The sequence below is a fragment of the Lepidochelys kempii genome, chromosome 7 (genome assembly GCF_965140265.1).
Source record: "Lepidochelys kempii isolate rLepKem1 chromosome 7, rLepKem1.hap2, whole genome shotgun sequence".
NCBI lineage: Eukaryota > Metazoa > Chordata > Testudines > Cheloniidae > Lepidochelys > Lepidochelys kempii.
Window position 1 is genome coordinate 113,041,960 of NC_133262.1, and position 17,563 is coordinate 113,059,522.

A 17,563-nucleotide genomic window follows, 5' to 3' on the forward strand; every position below is an offset into this window, starting at 1 on the left:
TTTTCTATGCCACTGAACAATCTCAGCCACAAAACCCAGTAGGATCAGTACCTGAAACTCCAGTTTATCATCCCAATAGCTATATTTTAGCAACAGAAGCCTAAAATTGAGCAATATTTACTTTTTATATGGTGATTTTTCTCTTTCCAATAAAATCTGCTTTATTGACAACAAACTTACCTGGTTTTAGATGGTATTAACTGGTAGAGTCAATTTTTTACGCGACATTGTGCCTCAGAGAGAAAATCGAAACTCTGACCTTGAAACAGGAACTCATAACGGCTTGAGTACAGAGTCAAAGATCCTGAAAAGATTTAGCTCTTCCTTGCCAAAGAGTTGCACAGTACCAGTGGAGAGGCCCTTTGTGAACTCAGGGAGTGCCAGATAAATGACCTGAAAGTTACTAGGCAGACATACAATCTGTCAAAGCAACTCTTATTCCACTTATGTATGCCCTTTGGCTACCATTGGAAGTAGCACTGCCTACTTGCTAAAACACCAACCTAGTATTGTGGAGGTTTAGCTTTAATTCACAGCTCTGCCACTAAGTTGCTGTGTGACACTGGGAAACTCAACATCTTGGTGCCTTAGTCTCCCAATTTACAGAATATGGGTATGCTACCCACTTTTGTAAAGTGCTTTGAAATCTAAGGATGAAAAGTACAAATTATCATCATCGTGATTATTATTGTCTTCTATCTTTTTATGCATGCCTTAAACAAATCTACATATTTTTGCTTTATTCCCTCCCTATCTCCATTTCTCAGAGCCTGTTTATACCCTCAGATCTTTGAGAACTATCCTTGTGAAATCCACTAGGCTGTGTGTTCTTTCACAGCAATTCTTTTAAACTTCCAAGAGAGCTTTTGTAATTTTTGGTTTTGTTTTTAAAGAAAAATCTTTTATCAAGACTTCAAGTGAATGTATCTCAGGGAAACTAAGCAAATGTCCTCTGACTTCTGATGTGCATTTAAGTGCTTGGCATATCGTCCAAGTACTGCTGTATGCCACTGATACCATGAGTAAGTCCATCATAATTCACACATTTAAAACCTACTCAAAATGTACCGATAACCTAGGTTGCATTTTGCAGTCACTGGTGTTTCTGTAGTGAAGTAACAGGTAAATGCAGGCTTCAACTGCAGTTCAATTCAAAACACAGCAAGAATAAACATTTTCTCTTTTTCCCCCATTTCAGTATTTCTATATTATGGAAAATGTACAGTGACGGAAGGAAAGATGCATACGAAATAAGAGCTCATGAAAACAACAGCACTCAGAAGACAGTTGTAAATTTATATTGGATATTAATATTTAACATTAACATGTTTACCAGCAACCTTCCCCAAATGGTGGTGAGGGTGGTCCCTATATACTGTAGATTCCAAAATGTGTTGCAATTTCGAACACTATTCCTCGATTCCTCTGCACTAACTCTTTGATGTTCAGTAAAATGCTACAATGTGGTATGTTTATGGAATTTTACATCTGTTTTAGCGGTAACCTTGCAGTACATCCGATGCTTCATATAGGTGCCGTGTAAGAAATTAGATAGAGTAACAGATTCAGTTAAGACACCAGACTGAGAATCAGGAGACATGAGTTCTGTTCCAAGAATGGTCATCGACCATGACCAAAGGCAATTCGCATAACTTCATTGCCTCAGTTTCCCCATCTGTAGTAATCATACTTACCCACCTTTGAAAAACAATTTGAGCTGCATTGATAAAAAGCACTATAAAAGTTCTGAGTATTATTACTATTATTTTCTGAGTCATTCTAGTGGGAGCTGTCAAAACATCTCATGAATTTTGTGAACAGCTCCATGTTATATTGTCTTGGAACATGATTGTGTAGGGTTTCCATTGTAAAGAATAAGTAATGAGTACTAAACCTCATGGATGATGCTGTTTATCTGACAATAACTGTTGAGATTTCAGTGAAGCCTGGGGACTTAAGCACCTATCTCTCATTGAAACTTAAGAGCAGATGGATCATAGAATTGTAGGACTGGAAGGGACCTCAAGACTTGGTCATCGAGTCCTGTCCCCTACACAAATGGCAGGCCTAAGTATTATCTACACCATCCCTAACAGGTGTTTGTCTAACTTCCTCTTAATCTCCAAAAATGGAGATTCCACAACCTCCCTAGGCAATTTGTTCCAATACTTAACTCCCTGACAGGAAGTTTTTCCTAATGTCCAAACTAAACCGCCCTTACTGCAATTTACGGCCATTGCTTCTTGTCCTACCCTCAGAGTTTAACTAAAACAATTTTTCTCCTTTTCCTTGTAACAACCTTTTCATGTACTTGAAAACTGTTATCATGGGCTCTCACAGTTTTCTCTTCTCCAAATCAAACCATTTTTTTCAATCTTCCCTCATAGGTCATGTTTTCTAGACCTTTAATCACTTTTGTTGCTTTTCTCTGGACTTTCTCCAATTTGTCTACATCTTTCCTGATATGTGGCACCCAGAACTGGTTGCAATACTCCAGCTGAGGTCTAATCAGCATGGAGTAGAGTGGAAGAATTACTTCTTCTGTCTTGCTTACACCACTCCTGCTAAGACATCCCAGAATTATGTTTGCTTTTTTGGCAACAGTGCAACACTGTTGACTCATTTGTCACTCACTATGACCCCCAGATACCTTTCCACAGTACTCCTTCTTGGGCAGTCATTTCCCATTTTGTAGATGTGCAACAGATTATTCCTTTCTAAGTAGAGTACTCTACATTTGTCCTTACTGAATTTCATCCTATTTACTCCAGTTTGTCCAAATCATTTTGAATTTTAATCCTCTCCTACAAAGCACTTGCAACCCCTCCCAGCACAGTATCATCCACAAACTTTATAAGTGTACTCTCTATGCCATTATCTAAATAATTGCTCAGATATCTCCTCAGTCAGCTCAAATATTCTAGGATGTATTTCATCAGGCCCTGGTGATGAAGACATCTAAATTGTCTACATAATCTTTATCTTTAACATGTTTTTTCCTATCTTAGCCTCACTTCCTACATCATTTTAACTGGCATTCACTATGTTAGATGTCCAATCTCTGCTAAACTTTTTGTTGAAAACTGAAACAAAAAAGTCACTTAGCACTTCTGCCATTTCCACATTTTCTGTTATTGTCTTTCCCCACTCATTTGAGTAATGGGGCTACCCTGTCCTTGGATGCCTATCTCCCATAGATTCCTTTAAAAATCTCAGACAATACTGCTATATGTTCACTTTTTTATATGTTAACAGACTAATAACTTAAATTACCTGGTAGGGTGTGGGATAACTTAGAAATTTCCTCAGTTGAAGGATGGGGAGCAGTCAAAAATAAGGTAACAAAGTTTCGGTTTTCAGATATTTTTCCTTTGTATTAATTCTCTTTACCGTGTATGAAGAAGTGTGTTTTTCATATTTCCAAATATCTGATGTATAACATTTTATTCAATGCTGTTAAATGGTAAACGAATGTTTATACAGAAGCAATGTTAACTATATATACATATAATCAAATACTTACCATACTGCAGTTACTGTTCGCTGAAATGCACTTCTTGTCATCACACCACTGGCAACCATTTGTATTGGCAGTACAACTGGCACAGTCTGCATATCTGTAACATCTGTCATCTGCAGCAGCTGTAATACAAATGAGACACAAAACAAATGGCAAAATGAAAGAGAGAGTGCCACAATTCTTAATTCACACATTTTTAACAGCTGCTTCAGACAATATCTGGCATTTTTTCATTGCAAACATGACCTTCAATTTAAGATGCAATTTACTTAATAGGAAATCAACCATATTAAGTTAATGTTATACCCCCTTTAAAACACCTGTTCTTTAAACACACATTAGTTGAAGTTTCATAAGACCCTGACCTGTCAAAGAAACAGTCCTTGATTTGTAACCTATAGACTGATACTAGAACAGTACATGGATCAGAGAAACATGTTAATAGCCTTTTATTCTATCCCTTGATCATTAATTTAACAAAGTGGATGAAAAATATTTTTAGGCTTGACCTTTTTACAGAAATAGTAGGTCTTTATGCAAGAAGACAGCAGTAAAACAAGTAAAAACAAAACCTAACAGGATCATTCCGTAACCGATAAGAATCAATTCTAACTCTTAATTAATTTCATAAACTTTCAATACTGCATACAGTAGAACCTCAGAGTTATGAACACCTTGGGAGTGGAGGTTGTTTGTAACTCTGAGCAAAACGTTATGATAGTTCTTTCAAAAGTTTACAACTGAACATTGACTTAATACAGTTTTGAAACTTTACTATGCAGAAGAAAAATGCTGCTTTTACCCATCTTAATTTAAACAGAAAGAGTTTCCTTACCTTGTCAAATCTTTTTTTAAAATTTTCCCTTTATTTTTTAGTAGTCTACATTTAAGACAATACTGTACTATATTTGCTGCTGCTTTTTTGGGGGGGGGAAGGGAAGGGGTCGTCTCTGCTGCTGCCTGATTGTTTTCTTCTGGTTCCAAATGAGGTGTGTGGTTCAACGGTCAGTTTGTAACTCTGGTGTTCGTAACTCTGAGGTTTGACTGTAGTAAATTACCATGGTTTTAAAACAACCACCATTTGGAATATAGTACAAAGATGAACACTACATATTTTTAAGGAAAATAAGTATGTGTAATGTATATTGTACTAGATTTTCAATACAAAGTACATTTGAATAATGGTTTGTTCTCCAATATATTGTTTTTATTTTACTCATCTTAACTATTTCACTTGTCATGTTACAATCATAGATAGTTTTGATATTTCTATACCCAACATTCTATTGTGGGAAGCCAGCTGGAGTGGTTATTTTGGGGGCTGTTTGTTTTTTGAGTTTTTCTGGCAATGAAGTAGTAAGTATATTGCATTTTGGATACATCTGCACTGCCATAATTAGCAGACTAATCACACATTACTTTTAAAAAATATGTTTATACTTAGTTGTGAGCATGGCATTTACCATACTGAAAAGGTGGGTATGAGATTTACATGAAGATCAAAATGTACGTAAAACATACTGCAATATAATCTACCTGTTTTACAAAAACATTAACCAATCTCTGTTTTGGTTTTACCTTAGCTAAATCAAAACAGAACTTTAATACAGTCAGAAATCCAGTGGGATATATGCTGTGCTGTTCCAGGTTCCCCTTTAATCCCCTCAGTATAGGCTACATGAAGTCTAGGAGATGATTTAAACATGAAGTCTAGATAACAGAATACAGCCATTTAAACATCCAAGGTATAAAGCTTTCCTCTGAGTTGCTGGAGTGAGGTTTCAGAAAAAACATTGGAAGAGGCATGGTTGGATTGAGGTGGAATGCAGAAAATATCTTGGGCATAAACTCAGGCCAAGAGAGCTTTTATTCGTGAAAGATTGTGAAACATGGGTCAGCTAGAAGTGCCTGAAGTTCAGACACTCTCCTAGCAGAAGTAATTGCTACCAAAAACTGGCAACAGCAGCAAAGATGATGTTGCCAAAGGTTCAAAAGGATGATCCATTAAGTATGACAAGATCAAGTTCAGATCCCATGTGAGATGTGTTGTGGGTGTTTTGTCCTCGATGAAAACATCAGAACAACTGCTTAGTAGATGGTGACGTAGACCTGCTATTGATGAAGCTAAACGTCTGTGTCGAGGAGGCTTAGATCTCCTTTTAGAGACATCCTGGGCTCTTGGCTGGTAATATGAGAACCTCTAGTGAGATCAAGTTTAAACTGTTTCCATTTCATCATTAGAGCGTAAACTCTCAGAGAGCAGAGTTGCTCAAGAATTTTTTTTTAACATGCACCTGGTATAAAAAGAAAAGGAGTGCTTGTGGCACCTTAGAGACTAACTAATTTATTTGAGCATAAGCTTTCGTGAGCTACAGCTCACTTCATCGGATGCATCCGATGAAGTGAGCTGTAGCTCACAAAAGCTTATGCTCAAATAAATTGGTTAGTCTCTAAGGTGCCACAAGTACTCCTTTTCTTTTTGCGAATACAGACTAACATGGCTGTTACTCTGAAACCTGGTATCATAAGGATTTTTTGGGGGCAAAACAGCTTAGAACCTTCAGTCAAAAGGTCTTTGATGGAAACAGTTGTAGCCATGGAATGCAAAGCAGTGTCTGGTGCGTCAATGCCTTCTTGAAGAGAAGCACAGGCTCTGAGATGTCTTTCAGACATTGTCATGAACTGTCTCTGTTTTCTTCAGACAATTAGTCTACAAATTTCACTATTGATGACCAATAAATAAACATATATTTGGAAGGCAAAGCCTGATAATTTGATACTGTTAGGAAAATTTTAACATGAAGCAGTTATGTCAACCGAACCAAAGTTAGGCCAATGCAGGAATGCTGGGAAAGCTCCTGAATGAGATAGGCAGGATGAAAGAATGCTTGTTCAGTTGCAAGGAGTGAATTAGGAGGAGACTTGCATTCCTGCATTATCGTACCAGATGTTCTGAGAATGAGAAGGAGACACACTGTCTCCACTCCCTGTTTCTGTTTCATGTATGTTCTTAACTCCTCATCCCCTGTTTGACAACTGGATTGATAAGAAAGTTGGGGAGGCATAACGACTTGCAAAAAGCTATATACAATAGGGGATAGGTATGCATGAATGATAAAGAACTTTTAACTAACAAAGGGGAGGGGGATTTGGGCTATTTCATGAATAATCTGTGACGCAACGGACCTGTCTATAAAAACCTATTAGTTTTGCCTAAGAGGTGGCTGGTTCTCTTCGGAGACGGGCTGCTCTCTATTGTTGTGTGCACTCTTCAATAAAGAGCTTATACGTGGACTTTGCTGGTGTTGCCTGTCTCTCTGCGGTCAGACAACGAACCATGCCGTCTGGGGTTCGAGTCCCCGACAATACCCTCAGTTGAAGACTTGCAATGGTATAGGCTTTCCTTCCATACAGGATTTATTAGCTGCAATGACTATCAGAGTCTGAAATAGGATAGGTCAGTGGTTCTCAATTTTTTTTTTCCGCGGACCACTTGAAAATTGCTGAGGGTCTCAGCGGACCACTTAATGATCTTTCCAAATGTTGTTTGTACCATTAGCTAACTATTGTAAAGCATTTTGGATAAAAGCGCTATATCAAAAAAATCTACTTTTTTTGATCTACAAATAAAAGCACACAACTCATATTTTAATATCAGTAGTCTTACCTTTCTAATGTGATGGATGTGCCCTCTTTCCCCTGCCACAGCAGCCACAGAGCTGAGGCTGGAAAGGAGGCCCTCTCTCCTCAGCAGTCACCACCCTGGAGCTGGGGAAAGTTGCCTTTTTCTCTGGCCACCACAGCCCTGCACATCCCAAATTCCCCCCACCCTCTAAGGCACACGCCTGCGGGACTCCACTAATTAGGTGGGTGGTCCTTCATTCTCTCATGTGCGGCCACCCAGGCATGCACCTTAGAGGAAGCTATCCACAGATCACCTGAATGGAGCTCGCGGACCACTGGTGGTCCACGGACCACAGTTTGAGAACCTCTGGGATAGGTGAAATAGCAGTCAAATTCCTGTTGAGGAACCTAGTAACACCTGTCCACACGTTTGGCAGTATGTGGTACAGAAGCCGGTCTCTGACAAAGTGTTGTGACTGGCTTTAAAACGGGCTTCGTAAATGGGAAGGGCAACACTTTCAGGTGCTGGAGCCTTCAGAATGTCTAAAAATTCATGCAGATTGTCCTGCACAACTTCTGTTTGCACCCATAGGGATATGGCCACCCTCACAAGAAGTTCCTGAAAGATCTTAAAGTCTTGAGGAGGAGGAGGAGGAGGACAGAACTCTGCTGTTATGGTCTTATCAGAAGAAGAAATGTTGGGAGGTAGTTTCGTGGCTTCATCCCTGGGTTTCTCTTCCTCAGTTGGTCCCAACATTGTGGGTGGCTGATGGGCCGGAAAGGGGTCTTCCCTAACAGGAACAGAGACTAGAGATGCTGACTTTCTTCCCAACTGCACTGCAGACAGGGATCTAGAAACACTGAGAGCAATACAGAGTGCCCAGTAAGGCAAGGGTGGGTAGTTCAATCTCTGCACGGCACACAGTGATGGACACTAAGCTGGCTTATAAACTTTCCTGTTCCATACCATGGGTTTGAGCAGTGTCTGTAGAACGTGACCTGAAAGGTGATCTAAAAGACCTTGCAAGATGAACAGGTCATGCTCCAAATTTGAAAATGAGGAGTTGCAGCTCTCTTCAGGAAACAGAGGAGCTGCTCTGGTGGATGGCAGGGGAGACAACAGCCAGCAGTGCATGCTGTTGCATGGACAGTAATGCTAGAGTTGAAGCTGGTTTTGTTAGACAAGTTAGATGTCTTCAAGTCACCAGGGTCTCATGAAATGCATACTAGAATACTCACGGAGCTGACTGAGGAGATAGCTGAGCCATTAGCTATTATCTTTGAAAAGTCATGGAAAATGGGAGAGATTCCAGAAGACTGGAAAAGGGGAAATATAGTGCCAATCAATAAAAAGGGAAATAAGGACAACCCGGGGAATTACAGATCAATCAGCTTCACTTCTCTACCGAGAAAGATAATGGAGCAAATAATTAAGCAATGAATTTGCAAACATCTAGAAGGTGATAAGTAACAGTCAACATGGATTTGTCAAGAACAAACTGTATCAAACCAACTTGATAGCTTTCTTTGACAGGGTAACAAGCCTTGTGGAAAAGGGGGAAGAGGTAGATGTGGTATATCTTGACTTTAGTAAAGCTTTTGATACTGTCTTCCATGAACTTCTAAACAAACTAGGGAAATGCAACCTAGATGGAGCTACTGTAAGGTGGGTGGAAAACTGGTTGGAAAACCATTCCCAGAGAGTAGTTATCAGTGGTTCACAGTCATGCTGGAAGGGCATAATGGGTGGGGTCCCGCAGGGATCAGTTCTGGGTCTGGTTCTGTTCAATATCTTCATCAATGATTTAAATAATGGTATAGATGTACCTTTATAAAGTTGCATACAATACCAAGCTGGGAGGGGCTGCAAGTGCTTTGGAGGATAGGATTAAAAATTCTAAATGATCTGGACAAACTGGAGAAATGGTCTGAAGTAAACAGGATGAAATTCATCAAGGACAAATGTAAAGTACTCCATTTAGGAAGGAATAATCTATTGCACACATGCAAAATGGGAAATGACTGCCTAGGAAGGAGTACTGCAGAAATGGATGTGGGGGTCATAGTGGACCATAAGCTAAATAAGAGTCAACAATGTAACGCTGTTGCAAAAAAAGTGAACATCATTCTGGGATGTATTAGCAGGAGTATTGTAAGCAAGGCACGAGAAGTAATTCTTCTGCTCTATTCCGCACTGATTAGGCCTCAACTGGAGTATTGTGCCCAGGTCTGGGTGCCACATTTTAGCAAAGATGTGGACAAATTGGAAAAAGTCCAGTAAAGTGCAACAAAAATGATTAAAGGTGTAGAAAATATGACCTATGATGGAAGATTGAAAAAATTGGGTTTGTTTAGTCTGGAAAAGAGAAGACTCAGAGGGGACATAACAGTTTTCAAGTACAAAAAAAGATTGTTACAAGGAAGAGGGAGAAAAATTGTTTTAGTTAAACTCTGAAGGTAGGACAAGAAGCAATGGACTTAAATTGTAGTAAGGGCAGTTTAGGTTGGACATAAGGAAAAACTTCCTGTCAGGAGAGTTAAGAATTGGAACAAATTGCATAGGGAGGGAATCTTCATCTTTGGAGATTAAGAGCAAGTTAGACAAACACCTTGTCATAAATATAAAGGGAAGGGTAAACCCCTTTAAAATCCCTCCTGACCAGAGGAAAAATCCTCTCACCTGTAAAGGGTTAAGAAGCTAAAGGTAACCTCGCTGGCACCTGACCAAAATGACCAATGAGGAGACAAAATACTTTCAAAAGCTGGGAGGAGGGAGAAAAACAAAGGGTCTGTGTCTGTCTGTGTGATGCTTTTGCCGGAGACAGAACAGGAATGGAGTCTTAGAACTTAGTAAGTAATCTAGCTAGGTATGTGTTAGATTATGATTTCTTCAAATGGCTGAGAAAATAGCTGTGCTGAATAGAATGAATATTTCTGTCTGTGTGTCTTTTTTGTAACTTAAGTTTTTGCCTAGAGGGATTCTCTATGTTTTGCATCTAATTACCCTGTAAGGTATTCACCATCCTGATTTTACAGAGGTGATTCTTTTCTTTTTACTTCTATTAAAAGTCTCTTGTAAGAAAACTGAATGCTTTTTTCATTGTTCTAAGATCCAAGGGCTTGGGTCTGTGGTCACCTATGCAAATTGGTGAGGATTTTTACCAAACCTTCCCCAGGAAGTGGGGTGCAGGGGTTGGGAGGATTTGGGGGGGAAAGACGGGTCCAAAGTCCATTTTTTCAGGAACCCAGATAAAGTTTGGTGGTGGCAGTGGAAATCCAAGGGCAAAGGGTAAAATAGTTTGTACCTTGGGGAAGTTTTAACCTAAGCTGGTAAAAGTAAGCTTAGGAGGTTTTCATGCAGGTCCCCACATCTGTACCCTAGAGTTCAGAGTGGGGAAGGAACCTTGACACACCTGTTAGAGATGGTGTAGATAATACTTAGGCCTGCCATTAGAGCAGAGGACTGGACTAGATGACCTCTTGAGATCCCTTCCAGTTCCATGATTCTATGATTCAGGTGGAGCCTGCTGCAGAGGACAAAATGCTGACTTGTGTCCAGATTTTGCCAATGGTGCTCACGGTGCCAGCATTATATATGGTGTCGACATTATCTGTGGTGCTGATTCAGCAGACAAGGAAGGCAGAGCCAATGTGGCTGAAGCCGCTGCTGCTACCAGATGGTGAAGCAGCAATAAATTAGGCACAGAAAGGTAGAGCAAGCCTTTGCTGAAAAGAACATCTGTGGCATTGATGCTACCAAAACAGAAGGTAAGTGCTCCACAGACAATACAAGTGGTACCAGACTCAACAGTGCCAGAGTGGAGGTAGTTCCCAGCAGCAAAAATTAAAGCACCAGTCTTGATGGTCATGTTCGAGTCAATGGTGCCAACTCAGACAGTCCTAGTGAACATCAGTGTTTGTAACGTGACTTGAGCTCAGTGCCAGAGGACTTCTCTATTCTATAGATCACTTATTCTATTCATGTGACAAAGTATGAGACCTAGATAATCTATCAGCCTCAGAGGATGAAGATAACTTCTGCTTCAAAGAGGCTACAGGAGAAGAAGAAGGTGGCCTCTTCAGATTTTGGTTTTGGGGCTGGAGCAGCCAGAAGAGCAATCCTCATAGAATCACAGAAGTGTAGGACTGGAAGGGATCTCGAGAGGTCATCTGGTCCAGTCCCCAACACTCAAGGCCGGACTGCACAATAAGTAGACCATTCCTGACAGGTGACTGTCAAGCCTGTTCTTGAAAACTTTCAATGACAGAGATTCTACAACCTCCCTATTCAATTTATTCCAGTGCTTAACTACCCTAACAGGAAGCTTTTCCTAATGGCTAACCTAAACCGCCCTTGCTGCAATTTAAGTCCATTGCTTCTTGTCCTATCCTCAGAGATTAATGAGAATCATTTTTCTCCCTGTTCCTTGTAACAATCTTTTATGTACTTGAAAACTGTTATTACGCCCCCCATCAGCCCTCTCATCTTCAAACTAAACAAACCCTTTTTTTCCATCTTTCCTCCTAGGCCAGGTTTTCTAGACCTTTAATAATTTTTGTTGCTCTCTTCTGGACTGTTGACAATTTCTCTACATTTTCCATATCAGCACAGGGTAGAATGGAAGACTTACTACTTTTGTTTTGCTGACAACACTCCTGTTAATACAAAAAAAGTAAACATCATTCTAGGATGTAACAGTGTTACACATTTTTAGCTTGTGATCCACTATGACCCCCAGATACCTTTCCTCATTACTCCTTTCTAGGCAGTCATTTCCCATTTTGTATGTGTGCAATTCATTATTCCTTCCTAAGTGGAGTAATCTGAATTTGTCCTTATTCAATTTCATCCTATTTACTCCAGAACATTTCTCCAGTTTGTCCAGATCATTTTGAATTTTAATCATCTCCTCCAAAGCACTTGCAACCCCATCCCAGCTTGATATCCTCCACAAACTTTATAAATGTACTCTCTATGCCATTATCTAAATCATTTTTGGAGATGCTGAACAGAACTGGACCAAGACCTGATCGCTGTGGGACCCCACTCAATATGACCTTCCAGCTTGACTGTGAACCGCTGATAACTACTCCCTGGGAATGGTTTTCCAACGAATTATGCACCCACCTTATAGGTTATATTTCCCTAGTTTTTTTTATGAGAAGGTCATATGAGACAGTATCAAAAGCTTTACTAAAGTTAAGATATACCACATCTACCACTTCCCCCCATCCACAAGGCTTAGTATCTTTCTTTTACAGGATAACAAGTTGGTTTGACATGATTTGTTCTTGACAAGTCCATGCTGTTACTTATCACATTATCTTCCAGGTTTTTGCAAATTCATTGCTTAATTATTTGCTCCATTATCTTTCCAGGTACTGAAAATAAGCTGACTATTCTGTAATTCCCCAGGTTGTCCTTTTTCTCCACCTGCCCACTTTTTTTTAAAAAAAAAAATAAATTGGCACTATATTTGCACACTTCCAGTCCTCTGGAATCTCTCCCATCTTTCATGAGTTTTTGAAGATAATGCTAATGGCTCAGATATCATCTTAGTCATCTCCTTGAGTACTTTAATTTGTATTTAATCAGTCCTTCGTGACTTGAAGACATCTAACTTGTCTAAAGAATTTTTAACTTGTTCTTTCCCTATCCTAGTCTCAGATTCTACCTCACTTTAACTGGCGTTCACTACATTAGACAGCCAATCTCTACTAAACTTTTTGGTGAAAAACAAAAAAGTCACTGACCACTTCTGCCATTTCCACATTTTCTGTTATTGCCCTTCCCCACTTATTGATAATAGGCCTGTCATAAACATATAGATAAGGGTAGCATAAAATCCCTCATTTACCTGTAAGGGGTTAAAAAGCTCAAATAATCTGGTTGGCACCTAACCAAAAGGACCAATAAGGGAAGATCCTTTCAAATCTGTGGGGGGAGGGTTTTTGTTCTCTCTTTGTTGTACTCTCTCGGAACAGAGAGAGGGACCAGGCAGGAAAAACACCTCTCCTAAAACCTTACCTGAAATAAACATCTACGATTACAAAAATTGTAAGTAAAGCAAAGAAATGTGTTAGATTATCTTTTGTTTTAGCTTGTGAATTTTCCCTATGCTAAGAGGGAGGTTTATTCCTGTGTTTTGTAACTTTAAAGTTTTGCCTACACAGGAATCCTCTGGTGTTTTAAATCTTATTACCCTGTAAAATTACCTTCCATCCTGATTTTAAAGAAGTGCTTCCTTTACTTTTTTCTTTATTATGAAGTTCTGCTTTTAAGAGTTACGAACATTTCAGAGTTACAAACAACCTCCATTCCTTAGATGTTCATAACTCTGAGGTTCTACTGTATTTGTAGAATGTTTTCGTGATGCCCTTTATATCTCTAGCTAGTTTAATCTCCTTTGTGCCTTGGACTTTCTAATTTTGTCCCCACATGCTAGTGTTGTTTGTTTATATTCATCCTTTGTAATTTGACCTAGTTTCCACTTTTTAACATTTCTTTTTATGGGTTTCAGGTCATGGAAGATGTTCTGGCTAAGTCAGGGTAGTTTCTTGGCATACTTCCTTTAGTTCCTATGCAGTGGAATGATTTATTCTTGTGCCCTTACTAATGTTGCTTTGAAAAACTGCCAACTCAAACTGTTTTTCCCTTTAAACTTGCTTCCTGTGAGATCTTACCTAGAAGAACTCACTCTCCTCTTGTGATCATGGTCAGGTTTTGAAGGACGACGCATCACCTTCTCAAGACGACAAAACTTGAGGCGGAATTCTCCAGACTTTTGTTCTTGCTTGGAAAGAGGTACATATGGGATATCTGTCCCTAATATGTCCCTCTCCCAAACATATCAGGGAAACAAGCTTGACTGTCTATCACAGTTATTACAGTCCCGCAAGTGGCACACTGCTTAAATCCTAGGGATCTCTGCATGATGAAAAACATCCAGAGAGCAAAGAGTGAACTACCTAACTGAACTACAGCTATGACAAGTATGTACAGTTTATTTTTAAAGCTGGCAAGTAAAAAAAAAAAAAAGTTCAAGAGTAACAGGGAAACTCCAACTCTCACATGAGCGGTCAGAAGGAACTGAGAGGGAGACAGTAACCAGGCCCGTTTTATACCCTTGGCTCTGCACAAGGATAGCAGAGATGCAAACACGACCCATTGGTACTGCTGGCAAAAGTCTCGAACTCGAGTGCACTGGGCACTTATATACATATGCACCTACAGTGGAATCTATATATGAACGATCACTTGAAGGAGAAACTCAAATTATTTCAAGACTCTATCCTACTTTAGTCAAGGTCTGAGATCTCTCACTCTCAGACCTTGACTATGCTGCTGATGTTGTTCTTCTAGTACAGGGCCCCGACTTGTTTTGTGAGGCACTCCAACAAATGGAGAAGTCAAACATGGTCAGTCTTCATGTTTCATGGCCAAAAGACAAAGCTGCAAAAGCCAGGATCAGGTCCATCTGCAACATCAATCTCTGAATAATGAAACTGTCAAAGCAGTCTCTAACTTTTGCTATTTGGGTTCTAAAGTCACTTTATAGAATATGGAATCAACATCATCTCAGCATGACAACAAAGTTCATGATCTAGTCGAGGTGTATCCTATCTGTACTGCTCTACGGTTGCAAAACATGGACACTATGCCTCTCAAACTGGGCAAAGCTGGAGTTTTTTCACACAAAATGCCAACATTGTATATTGGGCATAAAGTGGAACAACTTCATTCATAACGCAGATGTTTACGGTCACTCTGGTCTACAGACTACTGGGGCTATTATCTGCAGTTCATGCTTTTCGGACATGTCAACAGAATGCCCCAAGATGTTCTGGTGAAAGCCATTCTTCGGGTGGCTTGTACGAGATAAAATACCACTAACCAAGGGGAGGAGATGGCCCAGAGGCAGACCCCCATTACATGGGTGCATTAAGTCTGTTTCAGCATTGGACTTTTGGCCTGTCAAGCCCTTGTGGCTACACGGGAACAGACAAAATTGCAAATAATTGCTACAGCCGACCACTCAGCTAAGCGTTGAAGACGACAACCATAGAGGTGAGGAGGCATTGAGCCACATTATGCATACCTTGGATCTTCACAAATGCCTGAAGGTCTACAGGACTTCTTCAGGATTAGAATGCCATTCTCCTTGCCCGCTATACTAGGAATCAAACCTCATTCCCCCTCCATAATGAATGTTTCCACTGCCTTTTCATGTATGTATGTATATAAATAAAATTAACCTATTTTTTGTTGCTTTTGAAGTTAGAAATTTTCAAGATTTGAAGGGGACAAAAAGAATGGAAGGGGCAAAACCTTTTAGATCCCTTATGAAATGGTTTACAGAAAAATATGAAAAATACCAAAAAAATTTCTTTAGAAGGCAATTTTATGTAGCTGACATCTTTCCGTGCTACCCGGCATTTGTTTCCAGCAATCATCAAATTATACTATGTTTGCAACTTTACATGCTGTTTGGAGACAGTTCAGGAGAAAACTGACTGAAAAGTAAACTAGTTCACAATATTCATTAGAGGCACAGCAAACATGCAGACAGTATGATGGTAAAACAGACATTTAAAGTAGTTCAGCTGTTTAATATTATGGAGCTTATACATGTGTACATAGGCACAGTTTGAGTGAACTGTTTCATATTAAGAAAAGGAGTACTTGTGGCACCTTAGCCCTGGTCTACACTAGGACTTTAGGTCGAATTTAGCAGCGTTAAATCGATTTAAACCTGCACCCGTCCACACAGTGAAGCCCTTTATTTCGACTTAAAGGGCTCTTTAAATCGATTTCCTTACTCCACCCCTGACAAGTGGATTAGCGCTTAAATCGACGTTCCCAGCTCGAATTTGGGGTACTGTGGACACAATTCGATGGTATTGGCCTCCGGGAGCTATCCCAGAGTGCTCCATTCTGACCGCTCTGGACAGCACTCTCAACTCAGATGCACTGGCCAGGTAGACAGGAAAAGAACCGCGAACTTTTGAATCTCATTTCCTGTTTGGCCAGCGTGGCAAGCTGCAGGTGACCATGCAGAGCTCATCAGCACAGGTGACCATGATGGAGTCCCAGAATCGCAAAAGAGCTCCAGCATGGACCGAACGGGAGGTACGGGATCTGATCGCTGTTTGGGGAGAGGAATCCGTGCTATCAGAACTCCGTTCCAGTTTTCGAAATGCCAAAACCTTTGTGAAAATCTCCCAGGGCATGAAGGACAGAGGCCATAACAGGGACCCGAAGCAGTGCCGCGTGAAACTGAAGGAGCTGAGGCAAGCCTACCAGAAAACCAGAGAGGCGAACAGCCGCTCTGGGTCAGAGCCCCAAACATGCCGCTTCTATGATGAGCTGCATGCCATTTTAGGGAGCTCAGCCACCACTACCCCAGCCGTGTTGTTTGACTCCTTCAATGGAGATGGAGGCAATACGGAAGCAGGTTTTGGGGACGAAGAAGATGATGATGAGGAGGAGGTTGTAGATAGCTCACAGCAAGCAAGCGGAGAAACCGGTTTTCCCGACAGCCAGGAACTGTTTCTCACCCTAGACATGGAGCCAGTACCCCCCGAACCCACCCAAGGCTGCCTCCTGGACCCAGCAGGCGGAGAAGGGACCTCTGGTGAGTGTACCTTTTAAAATGCTATACATGGTTTAAAAGCAAGCATGTGAAAGGATTACTTTGCCCTGGCATTTGCGGTTCTCCTAGATGTAGTCCTAAAGCCTTTGCAAAAGGTTTCTGGGGAGGGCAGCCTTATTGCGTCCTTCATGGTAGGACACTTTTATCACTCCAGGCCAGTAACACATACTCAGGAATCACTGTAGAACAAAGCATTGCAGTGTATGTTTGCTGGCATTCAACCAAAATCCGTTCTTTCTCTCTCTGTGTTATCCTCAGGAGAGTGAGATATAATTCATGGTCACCTGGTTGAAATAGGGTGCTTTTCTTCAGGGACACATTCCTGCTGGGCTGTTTGCCTGTGGCTGAACAGAAATGTTCCCCGCTGTTAGCCACAGGGAGGGGGGAGGGTTGAGGGGGTAGTCACGCGGTGGGAGGAGGCAAAATGCGACCTTGTAACGAAAGCACATGTGCTATGTATGTAATGTTAACAGCAAGGTTTACCCTGAAAGAGTGTAGCAACTGTTTTATAAAATGTGTCTTTTTAAATACAGCTGTCCCTTTTTTTTTCTCCACCAGCTGGATGTGTTTCAATGATCACAGGATCTTCTCCTTCCCAGAGGCTAGTGAAGCTTAGAAAGAAAAAAAAACGCACTCGAGATGAAATGTTCTCCGAGCTAATGCTGTCCTCCCACACTGACAGAGCACAGACGAATGCGTGGAGGCAAATAATGTCAGAGTGCAGGAAAGCACAAAATGACCGGGAGGAGAGGTGGAGGGCTGAAGA

At 40.6% G+C, this 17,563-nt stretch overlaps 1 protein-coding gene across 12 annotated transcripts in view; it reads right to left on the reverse strand.

The window, feature by feature from the left end:
- Positions 1–17,563, reverse strand: part of ATRNL1 (attractin like 1) — a 1,081,427-nt gene that overhangs the window by 788,421 nt on the left and 275,443 nt on the right. For all 12 annotated transcript variants that reach the window (XM_073354269.1, XM_073354267.1, XM_073354264.1 and 9 more), the window contains exon 14: positions 3,524–3,642. In XM_073354269.1, the coding sequence (XP_073210370.1) occupies positions 3,524–3,642 (119 nt within the window). The remainder of the gene's footprint in view (positions 1–3,523; positions 3,643–17,563) is intronic.